Source organism: Sebastes fasciatus, chromosome 8 (genome assembly GCF_043250625.1).
Source record: "Sebastes fasciatus isolate fSebFas1 chromosome 8, fSebFas1.pri, whole genome shotgun sequence".
NCBI classification, from domain to species: Eukaryota; Metazoa; Chordata; class Actinopteri; order Perciformes; family Sebastidae; genus Sebastes; species Sebastes fasciatus.
The window spans coordinates 29,757,245-29,784,829 of record NC_133802.1 but is presented as its reverse complement, the minus strand read 5'-3'; the positions used below and the strand labels follow the sequence as shown (position 1 = coordinate 29,784,829).

Genomic DNA, 27,585 nt, shown 5'->3' with positions numbered 1-27,585 from the left:
GTTTAAACTGTGTTTACTTTAAACAGTCAAACATCTCTAGTGTCCATATGAATTATGACTCTCGTTTGTCAGGAAGCAGCTTGATGTTGTTTCAGAAACAATCCTCATTCATTTCAGTGGATCTGTTAATGCAGAAGAGGCCAATACGGCTCAAATTCTGTCGCAACATGACGCCATCTGGCAAGACGCTGCGTCGGCCAATCAAATACATGCAAGCACACATTCCCGGTGGATGAATCTGTAGCGTGAATGCTGTATTTCTACCGTTTACATCCTGATTGTTACAGTTGTCTCTGTGATGACTTCCCGTAAACCTTCAAACTCACAGATCCGTTACTCAAACTGGACTTCATATCCCACAAGTGCCAAAACTCAGCATGCTATACTGATCATCAGCTCCAGGCCGATTTAATTTAATTTAATAGAGATCTTCATCAAATAACCATCACAAAGCAGAATATATGGACAAAACTCAAAAACTCAGTCACTATATAAGGCATGAGTCACATGAATCATCTAGAGGAAACAATTATCATAGTCACTACTAAAAAATGATGATTCTCAGGCAAGTTATTACCTCCGCAAAGGCCCAAGGCCCGAAAGGCCTAGGAAGGGGGGTGGACGACTGTAGATTCAGCGTTTTTTCACATTAAACTCTGTGAAATTCCAGTTGAGTTCAACCAAAGCACACTTGGTGATTGTTGGAAAGAGTAACGACGACGGTTTAGGTGAGTTTTATTTTGTTTCTGTCCAGTTTGAATGAAGTGTTTTATGATGCTCCGCTACGTACAGCTGATCTCAACATAAACAAACGGGGGCAAACGTACTTATTTCTATGATTTCTAAGTAAGGTGGTCAATACATTAAAATACAAATTTTGTATCTGTTCAAAATGTACCTTAAAGAAAGATTTATCAAGTATTTAAAACTCTTATCAGCATCAATAATTGGAAAATATCTTGAGGTCAGAGGTCAAGGAAACCCTTTGAAAATGGCCATGACAGTTTTTCCCTCACCAAAATTTAGCTTAAGTTTGGGGCTGTTATTTAGCCTCCTTCCCGACAAGCTAGTATGACACGGTTAGCCTGCTACAACCTCTGAAAGATCGATTGTGTTGAAGCATTAAAGAAATTAGTGGATTTAAAACATTTTGCGGTATTATCGCGTTAACTTCGACTGCCCTAATTTTGACAGAAATTAACTGAAACCAATTGCAGAACAGAAGAAAAAGAAGAAAATCCATCTATCAGCTGATAAATGATAATTTTCTCTTTAAAAAAACCAAAACATTTTTAACTCCATAAGGCAACAGCTTGGTGCACCTTTTCCACATCTTATATCGTCCTCTTTTGGCATATGTGTTGTACCTTATTGTTTTGATACCACTGGTTACGGGTTTTAGTTTTCTCATTATTTGGTCTTTATGTTTTGTTCTTCTGTATTTTAATGTATTGTATCTGTGCAAGCACTTTGTGACTATGTTTTCAAAGGTGCTATACAAATAAAGATGATTATTTGTAATCTAAAAGCTGGAACATGTTGGTGCTGCTGTGCTTTCAGTCTTCACTAAATCTCCACCTGATGTGGATGTTGAGACGTTCAGAGCCCTCAGGCAGCTTGTAAACCTCTCGTCTATTTCTAAACGTCTGGTTGGCTGCCGAAGCGGCGGAGAGCGTTTGTTGGACTCAGAGAGCAGAGGAGGAAGAAGAGGAGGAGGATGATGAAGAGGAGGAGGAGGAGGCTCCGCTAAACATAGAGCAAGTGTTTCTCCGCCAACATCTACAATCGTCGATTTTCACCAATCTGTTGAGCACACAGACGACTCCTCCGGCTCTTCCTCCTCCCTCCGCCGCTCTCTCAGGTCAGCTTCCAGAGGAAGATCTCTCCCCGTGTGGAGGAATATTAAAGCAGCAGCTGTGTGGGAGGAGAGGTGAACGGGGTGAACGCCGAGAGGATCGTTCGCATCACCCAGCCTCCACTTTCACTTTTCAGCCAATTAAAATTCATCCTGGAAATGGAGATGATTGTGTGGTCAACTGTGGAAGAGAGGCATCTTTTCATTTTTAACGATGATGTAAATGAATGATTAGCATTTACTCATCCAAAAAGTAAGATTAATTTAGGATCAATGATTTAGATCGCTGACTGTCGAGTTTCATTCAAATAATAATGAGGAAGGAAGGCAACTTTGTGCTTCTTATCGATGAGGAAATTATTATCATTTATATATTTAACATTAACATCTTTGCCTGATGGCTCGAGAGTTAAATCAAGATGTTATCTTGTCCTCCTGAGAACGTGAGTATCTACGGACATATTTGTTCAGATTTCTCGTCCTAAACTAAAGTATTAGTGTTTCGACTTGACGAACCAGCAAAGGCATCGATCACCTGGCTGTTAATTTCCTTAAAAAAACTGTGGGAAATGTGAGAAATAATCCATGCAGTTGATAAATCTGTCTTTATTTTGGATCGATAAAGGTTAGTTTCAAAGTTTCTAGGGAGTTTCCAGAGACCCCTGATTTGCATAAAGTAGCCTAGACCTCAACTTTATGCAAATGAGGAGCGGCCAACGTGACGGCCGGTTTGTCTCCCAAATCGCGGCGCCACGCTACCAGAATGCATCGCACAGCTGCTTACATAGACAATGGATGGGAAGTGTAGAAAGGTCGGAGGCTGGGGTAACGTACCTTCAGTCCTGTGAGTCAGATGAGTCACTAATCAGTGAAGTTATCATCAACCACATACCCGTTTCCTAACACTAACTAAGTGGTTGCGTTGCCTAAACCAAACTTCCTGTGAAAACAGCGGTTTATTTTGAAAGGACACTATGCATGTAGCAAGCATATACTGACACGCCGTCCCCGGGCCGTCCAAAAGTAACGCTAGAGGGCTACCCCGTGCGTCTGTCTCCGATGCCGAGGGGCGCTGACCAAGCGGCGGTAGTTGACGAGTTGGGAGTGAAGCCCGGGCCACACAGCGCGCATCATGCTCGCGTGACGGCAACGTCGCGTGTTGTTTTTTATTTCGGCGTCCATGTTAACAGGTTAGAGTGGACACACTGCCCGCATGAGACGCACGTCACACGCGCGTCAGACGCACGTCAGACGTGCGTCTATTTTATAGAATAGAAGGCTCGCCTATTTTTCACGCTTGCCGCTTACCTCTCGGCTGCGTCTCCCAGCAGCAACAGACAGTGAAGGTGATCTATTGACAGTATATGAGCAAGATTACTACAGTTTCCATGTCTAGACATCTGTAGAATGTCACTGACCATCAATATTTTACACTTCCTATCTAGATTTCAAAATAAAAGTCCTCTAGCGTTTTTAGTGCACAGAATCATTCATTCATTAACACAATGCTTTTATTCTGAAATACTCTAAATAAAGCAGTTGTCTGCTTGCAGGTTTCCATCAAGTTAATATAGTACAGGCTTTTAATTATGTAAACACTGTAGTAGTCATAGCAGAAACCCTACATATGCTATACATATAATAGACTGGGTTAATAGGTTATAAGAACATCAGGTGATAGTTGGCAGTATTTTTCCGATGCGCTCTCTCTCTCTCTCGCTCTCTCTCTCTCTCTCTCTCTCTCTCTCAACAAACACCACGTAACTTTATTGTTCTTTCTTTATTGTTCTTTCTTTTTATTATTTAATAATAATTTTCGTTTTCTAAAGGTTAACAAATAACGAAACTGTTTATTTTGCTTTGTTTTATAATAATAAAAAAAAAACACTTTACTTATATTTATCATTCTGAAATACTTCAGGTGTTTTTCTCCATCAAGGCGCAGTTCAGCAACAAGGTGGTGAAAAGCTCCAAGTTGCCTGAGATGTCGGAACATCAGCATTTATAATGTAAATTGCTGTCCCGCCCCAGATGTAAATTAAGTCCTTTTCGATAAAAGGAAACCTGGAATGCTGTAGAACAGGAACCCAAAACCCCCTGGAAATGTTGTTTAAAACTGTGCCAGTCAAAGTGAAGAGGGATTGCTGTAGGCTCTCTCTTACTACTAATGTATTTATTTATTTTTTTTTATTAATATATAGCCCACAGAAATCCCTCTTCACTGTCAATGAAGAGGGATTTATATATATATATATATATAGCCCATAGAAATCCCTCCTCATTGTATATATATAAATCCCTCTTCACTGACAGAAAAGAGGGATTTATATGGGCTATATATTAATATTTATGTATGAATTTATTTGCTTGTTTTTAATAATATTTACAAATTACCACACAGTTCTTACCCTTTTTTGTCTTAAATAAATATAAATCACATTTATTATGAAGTTAAATGGCCATTAAAAGGCAAACTCTATGTAGAAAGAAAGGGCTGTCAGCAACAGCAAAAACACAGCTGACAGGTAGCTCCGGGACGCTCCCGAGACGTGGGTAACTCGCGTCTAGTGTGAACACCCTAGGTGGGCATGACGCGGCCACGACGTGACGCTGCCGTCATGCGAGCATGATGCGCGCTGTGTGGCCCCGGCGTGAGAATGTGTTGAAATATGAGTCTATGATCAGGTTTTCTGATTAAAACTCACGACTGAACATGTTCCACCTCACATCTTTGAGTTTGTCGGGGCAGCTTCGTGCAGCTATGACTCATTAAAGTTTTTAAACCTCCAGAGAGGACAGAGTCTGTCCTGCAGTCTTTAACCGACTCTGAAGGAGACAAGAAGACAGAAACATTCTGCTGCTAAGAGGGACATTTCTCTGACAGCAGCAGCAGACAGGCGATGAACCGAAGCCGCCCGACACCACGGGGACAACGTCACAGCTTCAGAGCAGACTGAGAACACGTACAACTGATCCTGCATCAGTCCTGGATCCTCTACTCCTCTCTGGACATGAACACACTGTGTTTGCTGTGTTATGAAATCAAAACAAGGTTCAGCTTATTTTCAGCTCCAGATAACAATAAGAGTAATAATAAGAGCTGCAGGCAGCAGAGAGCTGGTGTTTCATAAGCAGCAGAAAATATGAAACATTTATCAGATACCTGCTGCTTATTATTATTAATATTATTATTACTGTCTGTACATGTGGTTCTTTACAGGAATCTGACTTCTCTCTCCTGCAGTGCTGGAAAGTAACTAAGTACATTTACTCAAGAACTGTACTTAGAGTACAACTTTGAGGTACCTGCAGAGTCTGAAATTAGCACCCGCCATCCGCCAAATGCAGGTAAATAGTTGGCAGTGGCGAGTAAAACCATCAGGCCATCCGCCACTTTGGCAGGCAGGTAAAACACTAGAGATGAGAATAGAGAACCGCTTCCTATTTGTCTGATTCCTTGGCATCTCATGTCTCTGTGTCTATCGATTCCTCCTTTGATGCTTTCCAACAGTTACGCATGCACAATGACGCATACGCACGCTGTTTCATGTTTCAGTTTGTTTGGGACCGGAGAGAAAACAAAGGGCTCAAAAGCATGACGCTGCTACTAAACCTGAGGGGACGCACCCTCTTTTTTCCTTGATAATGCAACACTGAACAACAAATCAGTGTTGAAATCAACAGGAGGAGAGTTAGTAACGTTATCTGTTAGAGGCATGTGGGCAGAACAGTCCTGCTTGGTTAAATAACGGACCTACTAACGTTAACGGAGGTGCTATTGAGTTACATTATGAGGCGTTCAAGCTCTGCTCAGTGAAATGAATATTGGGCGAAGGTAAAGTACAGTACAGTAATATGTACAGTACCCTCCCGCCCCCTAAAAATAGGGCTCCCCCGGAAGCTACGGTGTAATTCGAACGCTGTAATTTACCATGCATATAATTTTTTTTATGTAAAATATATGGAACATTGAATGACATCAGATCTAAAATGTTATTCCTTTTTTTAGCGCACAGATTTCAAAAGTGGCAGACAAAATCTCTGAGTGGCAGAAAAATAACAACAAATATTTGTCTGACACAGTGGTACTATATACTTCTACTCCACTACATTTATCTGAAAGCTTTAGTTACTTTACATATTAAGATCTTTACAAACAAAACATATGAAAGTGTTCAAGTAGAGCTGAAACTATTAGTCCATCATTTTTGTATGTAAAACCATTTGATGGTTCCAGATCTAATAATGTTAATAATGTTAATGTATTAGTAATAATGTTGGGGTTTGGACTATTATTTACAAACCAAACAATCAATCGATTAATGGAGGAAATAGAGGCTGAATCCTGATTGGTTGATGGTGTTTTATATATATATATATATATATGACTGTCAGGTACGGTGAAGGGTTTTAAACTACCAGCACACCTGAGTTATGATCATTTACAGGTGAAGCAAAATACTACGAGGTATCAAAAATCACATTAAAGAGAAGCAAGAAGAACACTTGACTTGTTTCAAGATGGCCGACAGGAAATGAAACAAGAGGTGAAGGTGAAGCAGGAAACTCAAAGTGTTCAATCTGTTTCTTTCTGTCCTCCACACCAAACAACCAAGAAGAGCCTGCAGCCATTTTAAACATGAATAAGGCAATTTTCTCCTCGGCTCCGTAAATAGAAACACTAGAAAGCAGTCAAAGACCCAACAGCGACTTTTAAAACATTCATGCAGCCATTTTCTCTCAGCGGCTCTCAAACACTCTGAAGTTTCTTCCTTCCTCTCCCCACGCCACCAGAGACACAAAACGGCAGCGCAAAAACATTCAACAGTTGAGACATTTAACTTTTTCTCATTGAAGCTCAAAAACATTTTCTCCTCTGAACCAAACGGCAGAATAGACAAACATCCTTCCTCTTACCTTCTTCAGCTGTCCGCTCCGGGTTCCCACGAAAACCACCGTGTGCTCTCCGTAGGTGTAGGCAGCGACGGCGCCCATGCCCTCGGTGCGGTCCTCGTACAGCGGGTTCCCCTCGATGACCCTCAGGCCTCCGAGCGGCTGGTTCAACACCAGACCGCAGAAATCATCTCCGATCTGCTTCGGCTGTGGAGCAGAGAGGACGGGGACATTATTAACAGGAGGCGCAACTTTAATTTAGAGGATATAAACGACTACTTCAACACGACGCAGGAGGAAATCAGAATCAATCAGAAAACTAATGCATTTATTAGCTTCCAAAACAAAGATGGAAAACAAGTGAAAATAAAGTCGGGTTCACACTACACGAGAATCAAGCTGATTTTGGGAAGGAAGCGGGGTCACGCATCATCAATGCGTCATCAGTTACACTGCGCATGTGTTAAACCCTGTGGTTCTAATGCTCAGGCTGATCGGAATCCTTAAAAATATTCCTGAATCCGGATCATGATCCGGATGGCCACCGAAATTGAATTGTTCATTGTGCCACACCCCACCCCTCCAAAAAATGTCATTCAAATCCATCGTGGACTTTTGGAGTAATCCTGCTAACAGACAAACAAACAAACAAACAAACAAACAAACCAATAAACAAACCAACGCCGGTGAAAACATAACCTCCTTCCTAGACCTTCGGCCTTAGCGGAGGTAATAAAGTCAGACTTAAATTTCAACCGTGACAAACAAGAATTCAATTTGTTTGTCTCCAGTTTTAACAGCAACATCTATTTTATAAATACAGAGATTTAATCAGGTCATATCTTACACCTCCTGAACCAGAGTGTAGAGTGTGTCTGTAACAGAGCCCCTCATGTCTGTCTGCAGTGAGGTTATTTCAGGTCGGGGGATAGATGATGTTCTTATTCATGGCGGTAATGGCCTGCAGTGGTAACCATGGCAACGGAGCAGGGAACCCCGCCAGGAGACGGGTTTGTGGGTCGAACTTGGGAAGAGGATGGAGGGGGCGGGGCGGTCGCCCTCGGCAACTAGCCAACCAACCAACCAACTAACTAACTAACCAACCAATCACAGCCAGTCAGCCACATGCTGATGAAAGATGAGCTAATGAGCCGAGCGTGTGTGTGGGTGTGTGTGTGTGTTTTGAGGGCAAAGATGGAGGAGGCGGGGCCTCTGTCCAGGCTCTGACCTCCTTCTTTTATCATAAACAGCAGGGAATGTGTGAGGGTGTGTGTGTCCATGCATGGATGTAATACAACGTCCTGGTGTGTGTGTGTGTGTGTCAGTCTTGTTTTTCATTAAGCGTCACCAGCAGGCCGCTTTTCTGCACAACATGTACAATCTGTGCTGAGTGTGTGTGTGTGTGTGTGTGTGTGTGTACACCTTCAGTTAATGATAATCTTCCTGCCCTAAACACACACACACACACACACACACACACACACACACACACACACACGTTTGTACTTCTATACACTTGTGAGGACCCTCATTGAAGTGTGTGTTTTCCTGCAGTCTGCTGTTCTTGTAGTCAGCTCAGCTTACCTGAGCACTTCCTGTTTATTCAACTCTCAGCGACTATGAGTAACACACAGAGTAGTCTACTGCTACTCCTAATAAGTACTTTTAATATCTGATAAGAACTGATCTGGTGGAAACTCTGCACAGATTCTTAATTCAGTCCGGGTGATCCAATTTTGTGGTTAAAATCGTTAAAATCGAAAAATCGAAATCTTTGTGTTTTGTCTCTTTGTCCACACTAAAGGGCTCAGTGCACACTGATACTGCACTGAGTCACCGCTGCACTCAGGTTCTGTAGTTTGTGGACAGATCGACAGAAAGCAGAGTTTACTACAGTAGTGTTCATTTGGTTAATGAAAACTATAACTAAGCATGTTTGTCAGCAACCTTTTCTTCCACGACTAAGACGAGAGGTCATTAAACACTAACTGTGACGATAGCAAACATGCAATGCATGTTTTTTCAATGCAGCAGTTTCTTCCATTTTTTCCCTGTTAAAAGTTTTTTTTTGGTTACGTTTTTCCTCATCCAATGAGAGGGTCGTGCTGTAAAGGAGGGTGTCGTATCTTGTACAGATTGTAATGCCTCTTGAGGCAAATTTGTGATTTGTGATATACAGAGTGCTGCAGGGATGATGTATTTTTGCAGTCCAACCAGGAGGTTAGCATCACCCTGGTTTGATTTGGATAATTGCAGAAAATAATCTCTGTGGTAAACACACGTTTATGATACTTACATGTTTTGATCGGCAAGATAATCTCCTCAAATGAACACCACTTTATGATTTCTGAAGTGTAAATACAATCTCCAGAATTAAAAAGCTAACGTTAGGCTATAAACAAACTACGCCACGGTCGCATGAACACGAGTATAAACAACGAGGCTGTAAAGGAGGACGAGTCGGCGTGATGACGTTTAGTCGTCTCATTTAGCCACTTGTTAGCAACCGTCTTTTTTAAGACACGTTTTAAAGGCTTCAAAATTCACCAGTAGGATATTTACTGATGTTCAATATAATCTGATGACTGAACCATTTCTCAAGACTTCTAGTGACGTTAGACTAAAAAACAGGAAGAGGTGAGTAAATATGATCAAAACTAACGCGGACTCTGGATGTGATTCCTGTGTGTTTCAGAGTTTCCACCAAGTTCTGTTGCTGTGATGCATCAAGGCCTTAAACCGCTAATGACAGGGTGTTAGCCAACCTCTCTCTCTCTCTCTCTCTGTGTGTATGTGTGTGTGTGTGTGTGTGTGTGTGTGTGTGGACCCTGTAATAACGCTGCTCCTCCCTGTTTCTACACACAGAAACATGAAACTCTCCGAGGCTACGAAGGATCAAACGTTTAAATCATCTCCATTGTCAGATCACATGATATGATAATAGATCACATGATATAGGCATCCCTGTGCAACACAATACACACATTATTTCTATATATAAACACCACTCCTTTATTGTGTAGACATTTGTGTTCTCTGACTGGTTATTATTACAGTAGTGTCATTTGTATTAACAAAGAGAAACAGAACACTTATAGAAATCACAAAATCTCATTAAAGCTTCAGTAGGCAACAATTTTTTGGCATCATTGGGCAAAAAATCCATAATAACCTTTCAGCATATTGTGACTGACCAAACTGATTCTGGTGTCTCAAAACGTTAAGAGTGCGTTTAGTTGGTGAAACTCACCGTGTGGATGCAGGGCAGCTCCTTGTTGAGTAACCACGGTAATGAGAGACGTCCCTCCCCGCGGTAACAGGAGCGGATCCTCTCTCTCATGGCCAGGTTGATGTCGTGGAGGGTGAACAGACAGAGGACGGTCTCTCTGGGGGGGTTGGAGCGATTCTTCTGTCCCTGAAAACAGAAGAGAGGTCCTGGTTCAAATCCATGAAGCAAGGCATTAACACCAAAAATAATGAACAAGACGAGTCAGCAACGTCACAGCAAGAGAGACGGCTCTTTGGAAAGAAATGGAAATAATAAAAAAACATAAATACAAAGATTGAAAAAAAACAACTAAAGCAAAACCATAACAAAGAAACATATAATTACAGAAAGAAAGCAGGAGAAGAAGAAATAAAGGACACAAAGAAGGAAAGAAAATGGAAATAAAGACTTTTAGCCTGCAGAAGAATCAACGTCAACAAAGACGGACGTAAAATAAACCGAAAGAAAAACAAAGAAAGAGAATAGAGTTACAGAAAAAGAAGACATAAATAAAAAAGACAAAAAGAAAGGAAAAAGAAGAAAAGATGAAAGACACTGAAATAAACAATTACAAAGAAAAAGAAAAGAAATAGAAAATGGACAAAAATGTAAAATTTAATAAATAAACAATTACAAAAAATGAATTAAAGGCAAAAAAGAAACAGAAAGGTAGGAATAGAAAATGGACAAAAATAAAAATTAATTTAAAAATAAATAGACAATTACAAAAGAAATAAATTACAAGAAATAGAAAATGGGTAAAAATAAATAAATAGACAATTACAAAAATGTAATTAATAGACAAAAAATAGAAAAAGACAGTTAGAAATAGAAAATGGAAAAAAATAAAAAAAATAAAAAATAGACAATTACAAAAAAATGAATTAAAAGACAAAAAAAACAAAGAAAGGTAGAAATAAAAAGACCAGAAGAAAGAAACATAAGACGGGAAATGACAGAGTAGATGATAGCCATCCAATCAGGACGGAGGGTGTTGAGGGTAGATCACCTGTGAGAAGACGACGAAGAGGACATCGTCATCCTCCGACAGGCCGAGCGCCTGAGCCAACCGCCGCCCTGGTTTCTGTTTGTAGGCGGCCTGGACCAGCCGGTACTCCACGCCGTCCTTGGTGCAGCCGAGAGGAAACTCCACGTACGAGTAGAACTCGGTGTCGTTGGAACACATCCTGACGATCTTCGAGGTGAAGAACTTCTCTCCGCCGGCGTCCATCTGCGTCAGCTGCGTGTCCAGCTGCAGGGTCAGGAAGTAGACGTAGGTGCGGCTGGAGAAGCCGTAGACGTAGTAGATGTCGAAGGCCGGGTAGAGGGACAGCGTGTCCGACGGGATCTTGATCTGCGAGGAGACAAACTCGTCCTGGTAGACCAGAGAGAACATGTTGACGCTCTCCTCATCCGCCACCAGCTTCCTGCTGGACAGCGTGGGGAAATACTCAGACTTCCCATCGATGGCAGCGCCGATGAAGAGGCGGCTGCCGCCCTTCACCGGCTTCTTCCTCTTTGGGTCGGCCGTCCAGTCGTCCTCACCGACAACCACACCTGAACAAGAGGAGGAACACATTCAGGACACCTGTGCTTCCTACCAGCGGATGATTGACATCAACATGGTTACGCCTCCTCCATCTGAAGGCACTTACAGCTCTTTTCTACTGCTGGAACTTAATGAAACACTTCCTTACCGTTCACCTGTTTACATTTCTGGCATTATGTACTTTGTATTTTGCACTGTTTTTATTATATTTTCTTTATTTGCACTCTCACACTTTAAATTTTCCCTCTGAATGAATCAAGTTTTATCTTATTTTAATGTCTCATCGTCTCTGATTCTGCTTTTGTTTCCACTGCTTTCAGCTCGATTTGGGGAAAACTACAAGGTGGTTCGATGCCCTACACGCCACAGTGTGGGCCACCGACTAGTTTCTGCCTGTATATGAACTTGTATATCCAGACAGTGGACGCACACGTAGCTCTGTTTATACTAAATTACATTGGATGTCAGCATGTGTATATCAGCGCATACAGTCGGTCCTCGTGGCCCTTTGCAGCATCACGTATGCAGAAAGTATAATTTGGGTTTAAAGGAAAGAAAATCAACAATATAAGTGCCGTTTTTGTATTGTGTTCTGTTTAGAGGTGTAAGAAAATATTGAACATATTGAGTATCACAATGTTATGTTTTGTGATATTATATCGACTCTCAAAAACACGACTTTAAATTAATAGTTTACATGCAAAGATGAACTCAGTCAATACTTTATTCATTTGCAAAGATATGTGCCCTCTCAAAGTAGTGCTATGATGTTGGATGTTATAGGGACTGTGATAAATGCAAATGCCAGGACATTTTTTACTCCAATTGTATGCATATGGTAGTGTGTTCTTCGTACAATGACAGTTTTCCTAAAATTAGATTATTGCAATATATCCCCTTGCTTACAGTATCGCAATATATCCCAATATATTTAATCGTAACCCCTGTATCATGATACGTATCGCCAGACTCTTGCCAATACACTGCTCTAGTTCTGTTTAGCAGCTGCTTTATTAGACCCGTCTACCAGAGAGCACATGCAAAAGTTGGCTCTGCTGTCACCTTTTGAGTGAAGCATCCCAGTTTGTAAAACACAGTGGAAACACACGAAGAACTTTAAAGATGTACCAAAGGTTTTCAAAAGTTCAGGTTATAAGAAGTTTAAGAATGGGCTGTCATGGTCTGATGTTTAACAGTGTGAAGTGTTCTGCTGGTGTCCCATCGAGGCTGTACTGTAGTATTCATTTCTAGTTATCACCTTCAGAACTTATAATCATGAGATCAAATCTTAAAATGACGAGTTACAACTAACTAATATATACAGCACTGTTGGTGACATGTGATCAGAGAATCAGTCAGTGTGTGGTGTGTCTGTCAGTCCACACTGTGTTTGAGATAAGAGGACTAAGCTGTCAGTGTTGTTGTTGTTGTTTGTCAATCATCTGCTGTTTTCTCAGCAGTCTTCATTCAGTTTTTGTTCAAACTTAAAAAAAAAACGACGACAGCTGATTTTCAAATAAAAACCTGCAAAACATTTTGACACTCTGACACATGATTGACAAAATACTTCTCCGGCTTGTCAAGAACAAAGTGGAGAGGAAACACTAGAGCTTTGTTTTCTTCCTTTTTTACATTAAAATTAGCAAAACTTTGACATGATATCAGCACAAATCTGCTGAATGTGTGTGTGTTTAAACCTGCAGTGGAAAATACAGCAGACAAAACAACTGTTTATTTATACAACCGAGACCTTAATGGTGAGAGAATGAAAACACACTGTTATTCTTTAAAGCATTCTTTGCAAAGACCAGTGGATCTGTATCTCTATTATTACGTTAATAAATCATGAACCTTCAGGGAAACAAATGCTAATTATTAATAAGGTGTTCTTTCGGTCATCAACATACTAACTATATACACCTTTCATCATCTTAAAGTATCTGATCATAACTGCACTACAACTCTACAGTATAATAAGCATTTCATTTTGCACTACGTCCACCTCACACGTATATATATGTACAGTAAAAGGTCTTTTTATTTTGTTCGTTATCTTTGTCCTTTTTTCGCTCTGAGTGGCTTTAACAATAAAACTCCCCACCGGGAATAATAAAGTACTGTATCGTCTATCTATGTAGTCTCCCTTAACCATTATCAAAGTAACAGGATGGCTTTAGCCTAGCTTAGCACGAAGGCTGGAGGCAAAGGGAAACCAAAGAACGTCTATTGATAAGAAGTGAAAGTTGATTGGTCGTTCCATTGCAACATCAGCGCCCAGCAGTAGAGCTACGCTTCCGCCATTTTGGACTGAAAGCATCTACCAAACGAAAGTAAAACGTTCGCCTACAAAGTGCAGTACAAAAGTAAAACTAAACTATTTCTATTCTATTGTCATATTCAACTGAAATGGCCCTATGTTGAACAATAAAGTATTATAAATATAATAAGTGTTTTCAGTCCAAAATGGCGGCAGTAGCTGTTGTCAAAAAAACACCAGAGTTTTGTCTCTTTGCTTCTATACTCTTTGATTCACACCAGATCAGGTGTTGCGGCGAAAACGCAAGTCTTCCCACTCATGGGGTTAATGAGTTTGGGCTGGGGCGGCCGCAGTGAGTGCCGAAAAAAACTGCGGCGGCCTGCGGTGGAATTGTAGAAACAGAATCAACTTTTGGAGAAACGTAACCCGATGTCACGCTGTGGTGGCCAATCGTGTAACCGGCGATCCAGAGCTGTACAACCCAGCCATCAGGGACTAAAAGACGTTAATCGTCGCAGTCAATGGAGCGTTAAAGAGACACTCCCACACTGCTACACAACCCAACGGCAAATTGCCCCAACGCCTGATCTGGTGTGAATGGAGCGTTAGCCAGGTTAGCATTAGCTGGATGATTTTATAAAAAGGATTTCATGAGATTTGGGTCTGTTGCTGACTGTTGGTCGGAGGTGTCTGTCTCACACAATCTTTCTTTTAATTTTCTACCTGTTCAGGTGTATCTGACCCCGTCCCCTCCGCCCCAGCTTACCTGCCATCCCATCAGCCTCTCTGGCTCCAGACAGGTAGTGCTCTTTGCGGTGATGCGGCTCTCCCAGTTTGAAGAGATCCTCCAGTCTGAGAAACTGACAGACGCCCTGCCAGATCGACCCGCACGCCACCAGTCTGTTCCCAGTATAATCCACCAGTAAGAGCTTGTTCACATTATCTGACGAATCCAGTCTGAGGGCAGAGAGACAGACAGGTGGGACGTTAGACAGGTGAGCAGACTGACAGACAGGTGAGGAGACAAGAGAGGTGAGACTGGTGCCTGGCAGGTAAGTAGACAGACAAGTAAGTATACAGAGTATATAACAGACAGGTAGACAGTTAGACAGACAGGTGAGCAGACAGGCTGGCAGGTGAAAGGGTAGATAAGACAGGTGAGGAGACAGACAGGTAAGCAGACAGGCTGGCAGGTGAAAAGGTAGATAAGACAGATGAAGCAGTGAGACAGATAAAATAGTAAGACAGGTGTAGAAAGACAAACGAGACGGACAGGTATACTAGTCAGGTGAGACAGACAGACAGGTGTATTAGACAGGTAAGACAGACAGACAGGTGTAGACGGACAGACGAGACGGACAGGTGAGACAGACTGGTGTACTAGACAGGTTTAGACAGACAGGTGCAGAAAGACAGGTGAAGACAGACAGGTGAGACGGACAGGTGTAGACAGACAGATGTAGCCGAACAGACGAGACAGACAGGTGTAGACTGACAGGTGTAGACTGGCTTGGATAGGCAGGTGAGACAGACAGATGTAACCGAACAGACGAGACAGACAGGTGTAGATTGACAGGTGTAGACTGGTGTGGACAGGCAGGTGAGACAGACAGATGTAGCGGACAGACGAGACAGACAGGTGTAGCCTGGTGTAAACAGACAGGTGTAGACTGACCTGTGAGCGCAGGCCCTGACGCTGGGCGGAGGATAGCACTTGGCGTTGTCCTCCACAGGTCCGGTCATGTGACTCCTCAACTCCGTCAGATTGGCCGACAGCTTCAGCACCCGGTTGACAGCGCCGACGAACACCTCACCTGTCCTCCGGTGGACGGTCAGGTGGGTGAGGGAGGAGTCGAATGCTCGGTACACCACCTTGCCCAACGCCGCGGAGGGAGGGGGAGGAGCAGCCGGGGCAGAGAGGAGGGGGGAGGAGAGGAGGAGGAGGGAGAGGAGGAGGAAAAGGAGGAGAGGAGAGGAAGAGGGGAGCATGGTGGATAGAGAGAGGAGGAGGAGGAGAGGGTGGAGGGATGGAGGAGGAGAGGAGGGGAGGAGGAGGAGGAGAGAAGAGCTGGCTGCAGGTCTGATGAAGAGTCAGCTTCACAGGAGCATGACTGTGGAGAGACAGACAGGAGAGAGACAGACGGTTAGGGCATATATACAGTATATACATATAATATATAATATAGAACTACAGGAGCCTGTTGGGGACATTTCATGAAACATATATTTACAGCATGTAGACAAAAGTAAGTGGACACCTGTCAACATCCTTCAGGACCCGTTCACACCTGTACTACATTCACACACTGGCTTATCATAGATGAACCAGGAGGAGTAAACATGAGGGCTGGGACGATACACCTATCTCCTGATTGGATACTATCACGATACTTGGGTGCATATTCGATATGTATTGCGATTTTTGTTAACTTTTTTAACACTAGACCGTGAGAAAAAGTTGAATCATACACTTCTAGGGACTTTTACTTTGGAAAATATCTAAATTAATACAGTAAGAATGTTTGATTTTCAGCAAGTATGTAGTCAGAGATGTCCTGAAGTCAAATATATCACGATCATTGTCAGGAATTATTTATTAAATTTTTTTCCAGCAACCAAAAATATCTGAAAAAATAAAGACATTTCCCTCACAGATTAGTGGTGTTTTCTTTTTAATTTATAAGGGACATGTAATGTTTTATACTTCTGGTGAATATAATCCAATCAATCTTATTTCCATATATGTATTTTATATATATATAGTTCCCTTTGTTAACACCTTATTTTGAAAACCAGACGTAGTCACACGTGTTTACTTCCTCTAACTTCTCCAAGGCTGTCTCTAGCTCTCCCGTCAGCTCCGTTCTCTTTATACATCCATGGTCAGCTCCATCGGGGCCGTTTGAATGCATTTAACATAAATGTCAGTATATGGGTGCTCTATAGTTGTAGCGTCAGCCCATTTGAGCCATTCGAGAGTGACGGCCAGCTTGACCGTCACGTTACCGCAATACGATAACGTTTCCTGTCCATGACAGAGTTTGCATGCAGCTTTAGCCGTGATGTCTAGCTCTGTGTGAAACCCAAAGTGTTTCCATACTTTACTACTTTCTCGTCTCGCTGCGGTTTGTTTTGGTTGAAGGATACAGAACGGATATGACGTCACGTTACTCAGACTACAACAATAAAAGCGGTAACTTCATTCTACCTCCACATAGACTCAAATGAAGCAAATATATTGATTCTGGCATTAAAAAATCAATTTGAAAATCGTAAAAAAAAAAATCGCAATACATAGGTGAATCTATTTTTTTTTCCACCCCTAAGAATCAGTTATAATGTGTGTGTTTATTCTAAAATATTGTGACTTCATTCTAGACTCTAAACTCTTCTGATCCTTCACCTTCAGTCTGATGAGGAGCTTTGAAACCTTGTATTATTTACAAGAAGCTCTCTAACACACACAGGAATCCTCTGGCAGTGTAGAGATTAGCAGTGTGTGTGTGTGTGTGTGTGTGTGTGTGTGTGTGTGTGTGTGTGTGTGTGTGTGTGTGTGTGATGGAGTTATTGATCTGTTTCCGTCTGTCTTCTCACTGATTCTCTCATAAAGCTTCAGCAGCTCCAGTAACACTGAGCTGGATGGAAACTTCACTCTCAGCCTGGCAGCCATTTCTACTCTGTTTACGTTTGATTGACAGCTCCGATTAGACACACACACACACACACATGCACACAGACACACGCACACCCACGTGCACACAGACACTGAAACAGCAGAAATCAGTTTCATCTTAATCCACAGTCGTGAACGAGACAAAATGGAGGATTTGGCTCCTCCAGCAGGAAGATGTTTCTGCATTAAAACGCTGCGTATGATCTCAGCGTGGGCGTCCCGGTGGGAATTGAACCCTCAACTGTAGCTTCATATCGCGCTTCTGGTTTTCAGCTCGGACACATTAATCAATAAGAGAGAATATGAGAAACTGAGTGTGGAAACAAACGAGGTTCAGAGCGGCGTTCGTTTTCTCTTCTGATATTTTGATTCCTCTCAAACGTTTCCTTTTTCTCTGACATGTTGACCGCTTTCAGGATTATTCTGATTTATACCATCAGACCAGCACTTTATTCTGCTGCTGCGTTCATGTACTGTTGCCACACACTATACCATGAACACACTCTCCTCTATGCACCGTCCTACTATGCAAATAAACGTTAATAATAAATGGATATTAGGGATGTCACGAATACCAATTTTTTGGGCTCCGGAGCTGCGGTAGTAATCAACAGCGAATATTCTGAGCTTCAGCTGGAAACAAAAATGTGTCATGATGAATCCACACAGGCCTCTGTCTGCGCTCACTGCAGCCAATGGCTACAGCTGTGGTGAGCAGAAGGCTAAACTATTAGCAACCCTTTCTCTCCATCTCCGAAACGTTTTGCCGATATTGTATGACTCTCTTTTTGAGGGACTTTACTGAAGGATAGTTAACTATAGGCATCCAACGATTTATACGCACTCAATTTATCTTTACAGCGCTGCCGTTGGCCATCAGCCCGCTGGTCAGACGTCTAACTACTTAGTTAAAGTTAGAGTACTAATTCCACCATGCTACAGAAAATGAGCCTGACAGCGGACAGCGCTGGATTAGTCCAGTAGAAAAGAAAACAGAAAGTATTTTAATAACTGAATGTGTTTTCGTCGTTATCAAGCAAAATAAGTGGAAAAAATGCCATGATTGATTAATAAACAAAGAAACTAACTGTTAGTTGTAGCTTTACAGAGAAGTGGGATCTCCATTGTAGAGTGTAGAAAACAGTGATTCTGGCTGTGAACGGAATCCTGAAGCTGTAATATGTGAACATTAGTTTGTATGTTGAATACAAAGCGACAGCTCTAATGAGTCCTCACTAACTAACCGCTGTAATCTGCCGCCTCGTCTCCTTAATTATAGTGTCACTGTGTAATTTTACATTCAGCGAATGAAACGCGACTTCAGAGAGAAAGTTCTTAACGTGGAGGTCTGGGCTCCATTAATACATCTGAAGAAGAAGAAAAAACAGAAGCAGAAGAAGAAGAAGAAGAAGAAGAAGAAAATGCTCCTCACGCTTTGATGAAACACTAAAATAAATCCTCAGATTAACTCTTCACATGTCAGACCGACTGCATCACAAGGTCGATTAGCGACAGCGACGAGAATATATCTGGATCAGCGCAGCTCCGACTGGCTGCTGCTAATGAGACAGTAGAAGAAGAGTTTACTGTAGAAACACGGAGTCAACGCTGCCGTTTTCTGAATGGAGGGATAATAAAGATTTAACTCCAGCGGCAGAGAGGTACAGTACGCCGAGTCCAACAATTAACCCCGTGACACACACACACACACACACACACACACACACACACACACAACTATAGAAACACACACACACACACACACACACACACACACAGAAACACACACACACTGGGGAACACAAAGAGGCAGTGAAAGATCAGCACATTAGTTAATTAGCCTGCTGAGCTGAGGGGAGACCAGAGAGAGGAGAGGTCGACAGATGGACCAGAAAGGGAGTGTGTGTGTTATGTGTGCGTGTTGTGTGCGTGTATATCTGTGTGTGTTATGTGTATGTGTATGTGTGTGTGTGTGTGTGTGTGTGCAGACAACAGACAGCTGGGCAGACAGAGGAGACAGATAGAGTTTCTCTAACTGGACTACGATTTCACTGGACCATCCATCACCCTGTTGAACCACACACTGACTGTGTGCAATAAACCCTGACATGGTCAGAAAAGCTAACTGCTAACGTGACCTAATGCTGTGTTTATTAGAGATGTCACCATAACAGAAATGTGGTAGTTGATACCAGTGCCAGTGAAATTCCACGATTCTTTATTCCCAATTCGATACCACGGTAACAAACTAAAGTAAAACAATAAATCCCATGTACTTCAGCATCCACTCCTTTATGACATACTGGTTTTTGTTAGGAAGTTAAACAGGTCATAATTCCCTCTCTATTATCTAGTTTATATTACAGTGAAAACGTCTCCTTCAAACTACTGCATTTATTCAAGTTTCTCACCAAAAACTACATTTTACAAGATTACACTTGAACGCATCATGATAACTTTAGAATTTACCTTCACCAAACACTCATTTTCACTCACGCTTCGTTAACGTTAGCTGTCCTGCACAGAGCTAACAACTAACAGCTAACTGCTAATAAAGTGCCTTTCTTCTTTCTTCTTCTTCTCTTTCTAACGTTAACAGCTAACGTTAACTAGCTCTCGTCCTGCTGATTTCAACACAGATTTGTTGTTCACAATGTAGCACTATCAGGGAAAACATTGTGAGCTTACTGCGTCCCAAACACATTTTCTATCGTCACCAGGACGACGGGACACCATTAGTCTCGAGCCTAAAGATACTGTAGAAAAACGAGTACTGCCAGGCTTTCAGAATTTTGGCATTGACTTGGTACCGACATCAGTTCTCGTGACACCCCTAACTGCGTTCAAGTTGTATCATTCAAACAAGCATCCAAGTGAGAAAGAGCGTTCACGTCTTCCTCCTCGCTGATATTCCAGGTGACTCTCTGACAGGTACGATAATGCCACGTTTCCAACTTGTAAATATTGCTCACATCAACTTCTAAAATATATTTACACCCGGGAAACTCAAATATATCAGACTTGTAAATATTTGAAAAACAAGCAAACATAGATGTCACGTGTCAGCCAAACTCAATGTAATTAAACCCAAATTGAATAGATACATGAATGAATGAATGAATATTTGTTTTCTGATCATGTCATGAATATAACTACGCCTTACAATACACCATACATTCATACAAACCAGGACCAGAGTGTACACAAACATCTTTCACAATCAAATCTTCAGACCATTGTTCAATCAACAGAATTCATAAACCACCAACAAAAACACACAGATACTAATTAAATAATCTTTGATTATTACTAAGCTTTGAAGACAAAGATGATACCAGATTATTTCAGGGTTTTTTCGAGCCATTTCGTGGAAAATCAACTCTCTTAAATCACCAGAACTTGTTCAGTATAAAAGAAAATAGGACTCACTTTCCATTTGACCCAGATCACGCAGCTCACACAACCAGTTTTCCTCCTGAATATTATTTTTAATATTATCGACCAGAGGAAAGACAGCAGCTCTCAGCTGTGACGCTAGAACTAGAACTTCCAGATAAACCAGATGTAACATGTGATAACGATGTTAACAAAGCTAAATGATAATAAGCAACATGAATACTGGAGCATTTCACCTCTCAGTGTGGGTCGCTTCTGATCTACATGTAAAAGTTGTAAATTAAAAATAACAAGTGAAATATGGCTGGCTGATACACCACACAAGCCGAATGAACCAAAACACTTAACCTTTCTGTAAAAATGAGTCAAGTTTTATTTCCTGAGGAGTTTTTTCATCAGTAAGAGAGAAAGACGGAAAATTGGCAGTTTTTGAATGGAAGTCTTGTGTGTTGGTAACAAAGCAGCTCGTGAATTCGCTGCGTCAGGGAAACATTTAGCTCTGTGTTAGACAGAAGTGACCTTCAGAGAGCGTCAGACATCAGCAAAACACACAACCTCCAACGTATCACACCATCTATTTCTGTTTGGATTTATTTTAGTTCTCTCTTATTAACAGTTTCTAGCTCACACTCTGGTTTTATATCTTCTTCTTAATCTCTTAATTTACTCATTAATGTTTCAGTTGTTGTTTCTTAAAAGAAATTACATTAGGAATAATAAAAAATTGTGAGGTAGTAAGTCAAAAAAAATGTCACCGCTGTCACGCGATAATAACGCAAATTTGTTTTAATGCCACTAATATCTTTAAAACATATTGTGATTTTTAGGTTGTAGCGGACTCCGTTTTATAGCTAGAGTGAAGGTACTGGTATCATATGAAACTAGAAAAACCTAAGGAATCCATTGGTACCAACCATGTCATACTAGCTTGTCACAAAGGAGGTTAAATAACGCTTCGAACTTATGCTAAATTTTGGTGAGGAAAAACTGTCATGGCCATATTCAAAGGGGTCCCTTGACCTCTGACCTCAAGATATGTGAATGAAAATGGGTTCTCTGGGTACCCACGAGTCTCCCCTTTACAGACATGCCCACTTTATGATAATCACATGCAGTTTGGGGCAAGTCATAGTCAAGTCAGCACACTGACACACTGACAGCTGTTGTTGCCTGTTGGGCTGCAGTTTGCCTTGTTATGATTTGAGCATATTTTTTATGATTACATGTAGTACCTGTGAGGGTTTCTGGACAATATCTGTCATTGATTTGTGTTGTTAATTGATTTCCAATAATAACTATATACATACATTTGCATAAAGCAGCATATTTGCCCATTCCCATGTTGATAAGAGTATTAAATACTTGACAAATCTCCCTTTAAGGTACATTTTGAACAGATAAGAAATGTGTGATTAATTTGAGATTCATTGCGATTGAATATTTTAATCGATTGACAGCCCTAATGTTTTAAATAAAGTCTTATGTAATGTTATTAACTCCACCCAGCTGCTGTGCCACCACCCAACCAGGAGCCATAAACTCACCATGCTCACCCTCCATCACCCCCATCTGCATCCGTCCCCCCTCTCTGACCCCTCCTCACCCCTCCATCTCTGTGACTGAGGCTCTGTGTGAATCACAGGCTCCAATAAACACCCAACAAAGACACATTGTGCTGCAGTTTCCTGGTGAGAACGGCTGCAGGGTCGGCCCGGGTGGAGAGAGCTGCAGGGTGGTCTGATAGAGGAGATAGTGGAGGTGGAGGGGGATGGATGCTGATAGACTGAGACAGAGGTAACACACACAACTCCGCTATCTGCTGCTGAAACAATTAGCTGATTAAGCGATCAACTGATTGACAGTCATTTATTAATCAAAACTTTTTTTTTATCAGGAAACTGAACATCTTTGGGTGTTGGACTGAAGGAGTGTTAAGATGAAAAGTTGTGAGAAACATTTTTTAGACTAAACAATTAACCTCTTTTACCCGATGGACCCGGTACCAGGTTCAGCTGAGCTGTGTGTTAAAACACTGCCTTTAAAAACGTAATAAAATGCTGTGGTGGTCTTTTTTTCTGAATTGTTTCTAAAAGACGAGGCCTTGAGGGACACATGAGAAATTGTATTTTTACTATATAATATTTTTGACCGTTTTTTTTTTTGTACATACTTGACTTTCATTATTATAATAAAACTAATCCATTTGGAGTCAAAATTATACAATTTAGTTGTTTTTTATTGATTTTATACTGTGCACAATGGTAGAATGTGATGATGCACAGGGTAAATGTCATGGCCAAAGGCTCCATTGTGTGCACATAGCCTCCTGTAGTGGATATCAGTAGTATTTTAGAGCCAGATTCCCTTTCAAGAAGTAGAAAACCCATTTGGCACACTTTGGGTATCCAAGTGGCCAAATGGAGAGTCCGCCTGGTCCTATCTTACTAAAACCTTTGTAGAATCTATGTGCTTTGTGTTATTTATATCTGCTTTGGCACAGTTGTAGTCAAGGAGTTGCTGAATGAATTCAGTGGCATCTCTGTGCATGGCATCATTACTATGATGGTGTTATCCACTGTCTAATCTAGAAAACATTTTAGGTGAGGATACATTTTTTTTCCTTTGGTTCATCACAATTTACTCAGGCATAGTAACAGTCACAATGTTACTTACACCGGGGATGATTTCGCTGAGGTCGTACCTATCCATAGACACCAACATCATGCATATAGACCTGGTAGTTGTGGAGCTATTCTTGATTTATTTTGGAAATGTCTGTCTAGGCAAACCACACCTTCCAGCATCCTAGAGCTTAATAGGTTAATATATTTATCACGAAAGATAAATACAAACAAATGAATCAATACTGGCAATAATCAAAGTTCAAACTCAAAACAGGAGAAGTTTCTTCTTCCCTGCAGCCACGGTCGGATGCAACTCGTCTACATTAGATGTGTTTCAGCTGCGTCTTTCAGTCTCGTTGTTACGTGATGAGATAAGTTTCCATTTGAGTCGACCCAGCTGTCTGCAGCTGAACGTCTCAGAGCTTCCGACCAGAAGCATCTTTTACGCTTCAAGTCTATTTTTTCCATCTGCACGTGCAAACATTTTAAACCCCCGTCAGGAAAAATCATTTGACTAGTTTAACACAAGTATAACGACTGGATACTGCAGATATAAATATGTATTTGTTATGGTTATTCAACAGCAGATAATTACACACTCTGTCTGATGAATGAAGAGACTCATTAACACGGGTTCTGGATGAGAATAAGAATGGTGATGTGCATGTGTTCATCCCAAAGACTTTTCAGACAGTGTTTTGTGATCAGGTACAAACTTAATAACCAACTTTAAGAATAATTCTTGTTTATTTCAACCTGTCATATTTTCTGTTGAGGCTCTACATGTCTAATCTCCGTTTTTAGAGATTTAGGGGAATGAGGATTAGTGCAAAACAACGTTCATCCTGCAGATTAACATGAGAAAGTCAAGTTTTTTTTTTACAGTTGAACATGTGAATTGTCTGAAAACGTGTGAATTTATCACATGAAACTCTTTGACAAAGTAAATACCAGCTTTTTCCCAGAGCTTTCAACCACATCACACATTCTTCAGCAGATAGAAGCTGTTGTAACTTTATTTACTTTCAGTACTCCTCGTCCACGTTGGTTTAAAGTGAAGCTTCAAAGTTACAACCGAAAGCTCCAGAAAGAAGAAAGTAAGTTGACCTTGAGATGGGATTGTTTTGTCACAAACTACTATCTACTGTATATTTAGAGTTTTTTTTTAATGCTTAACCTACTAAATGCTGTTTTATATGTGATAAAAACAGGCTTATATAATAAGCATGTGTCTATATGGGAATATCTCACACATTAAATGTTTTTTCACCTAAATATACAAGTAAAGAGCCTGCATTTAAAAGTACAAAAGTATCAGCATCCAGATATACTTAAAGTACCAAAAGTAAGAGTACTCATTATGCAGAATAATATATCTTACATTATTCTATTATAATTATTGATGCATTAATATGTACAGGACTTACAACTGGAAAGAAAGGCACTAATTGTAATATATATATATACACTGTTTATATATAATTTATTTTGTTTGTTGATTTATATTTTGTATTATTAACCTGAAGTAAAAAATACAATATTTCCATCTGAGATGTAGTGAAGTAGAAAGTAAAAGAAAATGGAAACACTCAAGTCAAATTGTATTGTAAATGTATTTAGTTACTTTCCACTGAAAATAAGTCTCATCAACAGCTTCTGTGTGTTTCACTTGAAAATTAATTAAAATGGTAAAAATATTACAAATAAATCCTTTAAACTTCCAGTGAACACTGAGCCAGTAAATGCATCATGTTGTTGTAACAATAACTCCGATCTAATTTAATGTCACTTCCTGTAATTACATAAACAGAGAGAACCGTAAACCACTGTGTACTTTAATACGTCTACTTTAATGTTACTGCCTCAGCCTCTGTAATTACAAACCTCTGACTGGGCTATTACCAGCTACAACGCTAACACGCTAACACGGCGTGAGCACTTCACTGTTCGTCTGTAAATCTGAGCGAGTCTCTCTGTGGAGACGCAGGAAGGAGTCGCTTCATCCAAACAAAGGAGGTTAAATACAAACTGACATTATGTTGATCTAATAGAATACCGAAGACCAGATGATGGAGGTGAGGTGGAGACACAGCGCCATTTTGTTTTGTCTCATCAAAATATAAAAAAGAAATAAAAATCTGAGGACAATTTTTCACCAAATTTGCTGCAAAAATGTGAAAACTTCTGTTCCACGAATCGAGTTTATTCATATGTATCTTAGTGAAACTGACCACAGAACTGTTTTATCTTTTCTATTTGACAACATGCCACATTTTCCTCTTTTCTTTGACTGAGTGCAGCTGTAGTTTTCACTGTATGTTGCACCAGTGTTAATTGAACTGGGACGCGGAGGCCTCAGGTTTGGATATTGGAGGCGTTAAATGTTGGATCTACAACCTCGAACCAGAAGAGATCTAAATAAGAACTTCAACCCTTTTCTTACAGCAGGTATTACATGTCCAAAGGTAACAACATCCAGCTACCAGCTCCTCTAAAGCTCACATAACATAAACCAAAGTGTAAAATGATATTTCGCAGTTTTTCGGGGGGTTACAGTACGTGTCAGCCTGGAGGGATTTCATTGGACGATCGTTATCTGGCTCCACGGCAACAAGCAGAGAAATAACTGCGTGTGTGTATAAAACAGTCCATCTATCTATTAGGACTCTGTCATTACCACAGGGTCTCAGACCACACACACACAGTATCATCAGTTATTTCATTAGAGGGAAACACTGTTGATCACATGACGCTGTGATGGTGGTTGAAATGTTGTATTTTAATTTAATGGATCAGCTGATGGAAACCAGAGACACCGAACATCTAAACAAGTCTGACCCTGAGCGGTTACAGCGGCGGCCATGTTGGCTCTGGAGTCACAGTTAAACAAACATCTGTTAGAGGCTGATAATGGACCACATGTTTGGTCCAAGTGGGTTTTTTATTGTCACTATCTCTGCAGCTCTGACTGGACTAGATAACTGTTGTATTTTTGCTTCTTAGTTTTTGACAGATTTTAGGGACCATATGAAGTGCAAAATAAAATGTTTATTAAATGTTTATTTAATCTGAATAAACACAGTCTGAAGGTATTTATTTCAACAGCCTCCAGCAGTAACTAGAGCAGCCTGTATTCAGCTGGAGAGGTCAGATCCAGGGCTAAATAATTACGCCCTCGTGTCCAGATTAAACAAACAAGATACAACATGCTACTCATTACGAGGTGTTGGTAGGTGTGTTATTGAACCTTGGACATCACCAGGTTAGCTGTTTCTAGACCAACACTTACAGTGTTTATGCTAAACTAGGCTAACCACATCCTGATGCCAGCTCCGTACTGAACACAGACTGATATCCATCTAAACATCTCACCATCAGACAGAAAGATTTAATCTTACAGTTCAACTGCTTTCAGGCTCGACACATCAACTCCTTTTACTCGTCAGCTGACACCTGCTCTCACCATTTACAGTTCAACTACTTTCAGTGCCAACATACAATCTGACATTCTTTGACAATTAATCTTGAATCTAAAAATTTAAATTCTTTCACGCTGCAAAAGACACTTCACCTCCTTTCAGAGCTTCAACTTCAGCTGCACCTCTAATACAATGCAAAACATCTCGCATGCAAACAATTCATATTTTTAGGGCATTTTAACCCGTTTACAGTGTTCTCAGTGTTAGTGGGCACGCTTCAGTTAAAGTCCCCATGAAATTAAAAATACATTTTCCCAGTTTTAATCCTGTGTCCCAGTGTTCATTGTTCAGGATGAATATTCCTGTATTTTTTCATATTGCAGAAAAAAAAATATTGCAATGTCAGTTTTCCAACATCGTGCAGCCCTAATTTGTACATTAGTAGGAATGTAGCACAGCTTGGAAGTGAAAGCAGCGCTTTGTTTATTTGAATGTGAAAGTGCAGTAATAAAAATGTTGTCGCTTAAAATCAATGAATAATCGTGATCTCAATATTGATCAAAATAATCGTGATTATCATTTTGGCCATACTGGTGCAGCCCTACATCAGAGTATTACCAAATCTCTGTTTTTTCTCTTCCTGTAAACAGT

At 40.7% G+C, this 27,585-nt stretch overlaps 1 protein-coding gene across 1 annotated transcript in view; it reads right to left on the bottom strand.

Moving 5' to 3' along the window:
- Positions 1-27,585, bottom strand: part of plxna3 (plexin A3) — a 135,236-nt gene that overhangs the window by 92,385 nt on the left and 15,266 nt on the right. The window contains exons 2-6 of the mRNA XM_074644942.1: positions 15,498-15,933; positions 14,589-14,779; positions 11,026-11,573; positions 9,999-10,163; positions 6,773-6,955 (exon numbers count right to left, since the gene is read on the bottom strand). Of these exons, the coding sequence (XP_074501043.1) occupies positions 6,773-6,955; positions 9,999-10,163; positions 11,026-11,573; positions 14,589-14,779; positions 15,498-15,811 (1,401 nt within the window). The 5' untranslated portion in view covers positions 15,812-15,933. The remainder of the gene's footprint in view (positions 1-6,772; positions 6,956-9,998; positions 10,164-11,025; positions 11,574-14,588; positions 14,780-15,497; positions 15,934-27,585) is intronic.